Source organism: Coregonus clupeaformis, chromosome 27, assembly GCF_020615455.1.
Source record: "Coregonus clupeaformis isolate EN_2021a chromosome 27, ASM2061545v1, whole genome shotgun sequence".
Taxonomy (NCBI): Eukaryota; Metazoa; Chordata; class Actinopteri; order Salmoniformes; family Salmonidae; genus Coregonus; species Coregonus clupeaformis.
Window position 1 is genome coordinate 35,666,155 of NC_059218.1, and position 3,831 is coordinate 35,669,985.

A 3,831-nucleotide genomic window follows, 5' to 3' on the forward strand; every position below is an offset into this window, starting at 1 on the left:
GTGAATATGTGCTTTCTCTAATGCTATATGCATGAGTGAAAATGTTGCACACATGGTTAGGCTATAGGTCATTTTGAATGTTAGGAACTTTGCATCAGATTTGACCGTTCATACTTCAGTATTATACTTTTGATTTGCACTGGCATGTGTTGTTTATGTGATTGTACTTGGCTTGCCTAAGGACAGTAAACCCAATCTCATTCCAAGCTTCTGAACTGCGCCTGTGTGGGATGCTCCAGCTGAATGGGGATTATGCCTCAGCACTAAAACATACCAAACACACACAGGCACGCTCACTCTGCATCCTGCCTAAATCAAGCCATCGCTCTCTCCATCTCTTGCGCCTTGTCTCTCATGGAGGCTAACCTTTAAACATGAGTGTTGCAGGGATTCACCGTGGATTTCTCAGGAAGTATGGTAAGACACTCCAGTCCTCCTCTCTTTTACTTTCGTTATTTTTATTTAGTAGTAATGATTGGTAAGACGTTACTTTAATTATTATTGTAATGTTAATTATTGATGATTTTAAAATAAATATGATTATCTTCAGTTGTTAGATTTGGGACAAGATTGAAGCCTATGTAAAATCCATATAAATATTTATTGGATGATGGCTGGCATAGACAGACAAGCTTCTTTTGCGTTATGACAGTGGGGAAACATCTTACAGTCTATGTCCGGTGCTTAGCTAGATCTATTGAGCTTTAGAGGCATCAATACAGCATGTATAATTTGTGAATAAATACAGGACACTTACGAGTTGGCGGCAGGTAGCCTAGTGGTTAAGCGCGTTGGGCCAGTAACCGAAAGATTACTGACTGGTTTGAATCCCAGAGCTGACTAGGTGAAACAAATCTGTCAATGTGCCCTTGAGCAAGGCACTTAACCCTAATTGCTCTCTGTAAAATGAGTGGAAGATGTTTCATCAGCATACCATGCGTGATTTGGAGGTCTGGCACAGACAGCCTAGGGCAGGAATAGATTAGTAGATCAGACCACATGAGAGAGTGTTCAAACTAATTTGTATCAATTAACTAGGACATGGTGATATGATGCAGTCAAATGCCATATGCTAATGAGTTTAACAGCTGTTCAGCCCACTTAACAGCTGTCTCCTCTCCTGGACTGATTGTACTATATGCCCTGATGTGGTGAGTGGATCCAGATGTGTGGCACTGTTTATTCTAGTTCAAGTGCACGCTATAGGCAGTATTATCTGCTTGGTCCAGCCCCCCTCTTGATCCTCCAACCATGTGACTTGTTTTAATCCTAAAGGATGAGAGAATAGCAAGCAGAGAGTGGACAAACCACTGGCACACTGCTTCCATCATCATCATCATCATCACCATCGTGACAAAGTTAGTTTAACCTTTTACTGCAGTGGGTTAAATCAGGGTCACATGGAGTGTTTCTTGGTAGTCTTAAACAAATCTACTTCGAAACAAAAGTATACACCTCACACACATGGTTAATCCTGTCAACGTGCTTTGGGTGTTAAGTATTTCTGTTCTGAAAGACGTATGTAGTCCTTGTTTGTTCCGCTCTCTCACCATCCATCATGCACTCTTCCTTCTTCCTATCCCCTACCAACCACCACTTCTCACTTCCAGGTGGCTTTATGTTCAAACAATGGAAGGAGAGGTACCTCATATTGACAGCTGACGGCTGTGTGTTGGTGAGTCGCGATGCAGTGTCCCCTCCTGACCAGATGGTGGCATTGCAGGGGGGCTGTGAGGCCATCGTGGAGGGCAGGGAGATCCTGGACCTGCCCAAGCTGCCCACTGGAGGACGCAGGGACTGCTGCTTTGCTCTGATCCTGCCTCAGGAGAAGTTCCTGCTGCTACTGGCTGACAACGCAGAGGACTGCAGGTCGGTTGACAGAGCAATGTGAGATAGAGGCTGGGGAGGGATGGGGATTACTGGAGTTGGCAGCATTATGCAGTGTCAGAGCTTTACTTTCTTTAATCTCATGTTGATGAATCTATGTTCTGTGTACTACTGAAGTAATAATATGTCATATTCTCTCTTCAGTCAATGGGTCAACATGCTGAGGAAAGTGCGAGAGGTGAGCCTATGCCTCCTTAATTTGAATCTTAACTCACCCTCCTCATTTGAACAAACTGGGAGAGTTGTCAGTGATGTGACTGTGAGCGATAGCATTGCAAGATGTAGGGTACTCTTCCTCAAAGGTTTGATATCACAGCTATACACTTTTCTCCTCTACAGAGTGTATCGTCACCAATGTCCTCCTGTAGACGCCATAATGCTTCGACCCGATGTATCACTGACAGAGACCCGCTTCCAGACCCCATCTCTGACAAAGATCCCCCAACTCCACCGCTCAGTGATATGGAGGTCTTCTCTCCTGGGCCAAGATACCCTAGGCCAAGATCTCCTGAGCCAAGATCTTCTGGGCCAAGATCTCCTGGGCCAACATCACCTGGGCCAAGATCTCCTGGGCCAAGATCTCCTGGGTCAATCTCTGCTGGGCCAAATTCTCCTGGGCCAACCACAGGCAGCACCCCACAAAAGGAAAAAGGTGAGAAATACAGGATTTACGGCATTACTATACAAACTTGTTTATGCAATTTTGTCTGTGAATTAATTTACCCACTGTCTACGTGACTGTTTAAAGTTTTTTGGGGGATGAGTCTGTAGGGAAAAAAAGCCAGCAGTCCAGTGGCGTAGAGTAGACAGCAATTAAGGATTGTCATGACATTCTCTCTACCTCCCACCACAGGCCAGAAATCTCCCCACATGAAGAGAGACAAAGGGACTAGTCGTTCAGTGGGCTGTCTGCGCCATGGCACCAGCCATGATGCCCAGGCAGTGAGGGCTGTGTATCTGCTGATGGGAGGGGCCGCTGCTTCCTCTGCCATGGGTTACCTGGGTGCATGCTCTCCTGCTAATCCTGACGTAAGGCCTCCTGACCTGCCGCCCACCACAGACTTCTCTAACCTGGGCTCAGCAGGGGCGTACCACTCCTGCAATCAGACTGTTGTTGACTCTCCTCACTTCCACAGCTTTGACTTTGAGGGGGCAGACTCTGACTTTGATGCCTTTGACTGTGGGGGATTTTCATTCTAGGGGGGAAATTATGATTTATCTACCATAAAGACTTTCAATCCTCCTGTCCATCCTTAATGAAAATACAAGGGCAATAATGGCCTCTTATTGTTGCCACCTTTTGTAAGTGATATGGACTGATGCAAAACATTGCTATATTATCTTATCTTTGATATCATTTATTTGGTTTCAACCTGTCTGCTGTCATTCTCTGGCTATGGAGAGAGCGTGAATTTCTTGATACTGTTTTTAATTATGTAATGTAATGTAAGCATACCTAGTCTTTATAACTATTTGCCCCACACCTATCTCCTTAACTTTTGCTCTGCCATGTGTTAGCTAAGTTCATTGTTTTTTTTGTTTCCTTATTTATAAGTTGCTTAATTAAATGCCATAGAAAATGTTTGGTGTTTTCTTGTCTCTTTCATTCCCATAGCGAGCAATATGCATCCTTGTGTAGCCTAGCACACAATAATGCATCATCACATTAGGGGAGAGTGGGGTAAGTTGAGCAATGTTTTACATTCAGCGTCACTCCTTCAAGGGAAATAAAGTATTCTTTCTAACAAAGATATCTACATATATTTCAGAATGTTGTATCCCTGGAAATAATCACAATTAATGTAAACATTACAGTTTCGAAAACATAGCTTGTCCAAAAAAAGTGGTCACTTGGCACAAGTCAAGCCGCCTACACATTTATGTACTGAATGAAATATTACCACTACCTTTTTAAAACCATGTCTATCTTTATTTGACAAACAC

The 3,831-nt window shown here is 43.8% G+C and overlaps 1 protein-coding gene across 2 annotated transcripts; it reads left to right on the top strand.

Annotated features, from left to right (window-relative positions):
- The first annotated feature begins 296 nt into the window (after positions 1-296).
- On the top strand, positions 297-3,534 carry LOC121541232. 2 transcript variants are annotated; one of them, XM_041850209.2, is made up of 6 exons: positions 336-417; positions 1,276-1,358; positions 1,611-1,869; positions 2,032-2,065; positions 2,227-2,539; positions 2,741-3,534. In XM_041850209.2, exons 3-6 carry the CDS (start codon positions 1,619-1,621, stop codon positions 3,085-3,087), a joined length of 945 nt encoding a protein of 314 aa, XP_041706143.1. In that variant the 5' UTR covers positions 336-417; positions 1,276-1,358; positions 1,611-1,618; the 3' UTR covers positions 3,088-3,534. The 2 variants fall into 2 exon arrangements, with proteins under 2 accessions (XP_041706142.1, XP_041706143.1); XM_041850208.2 differs by lacking the exon at positions 1,276-1,358 and having other exon boundaries at positions 297-417.
- Positions 3,535-3,831: the final 297 nt, after the last annotated feature.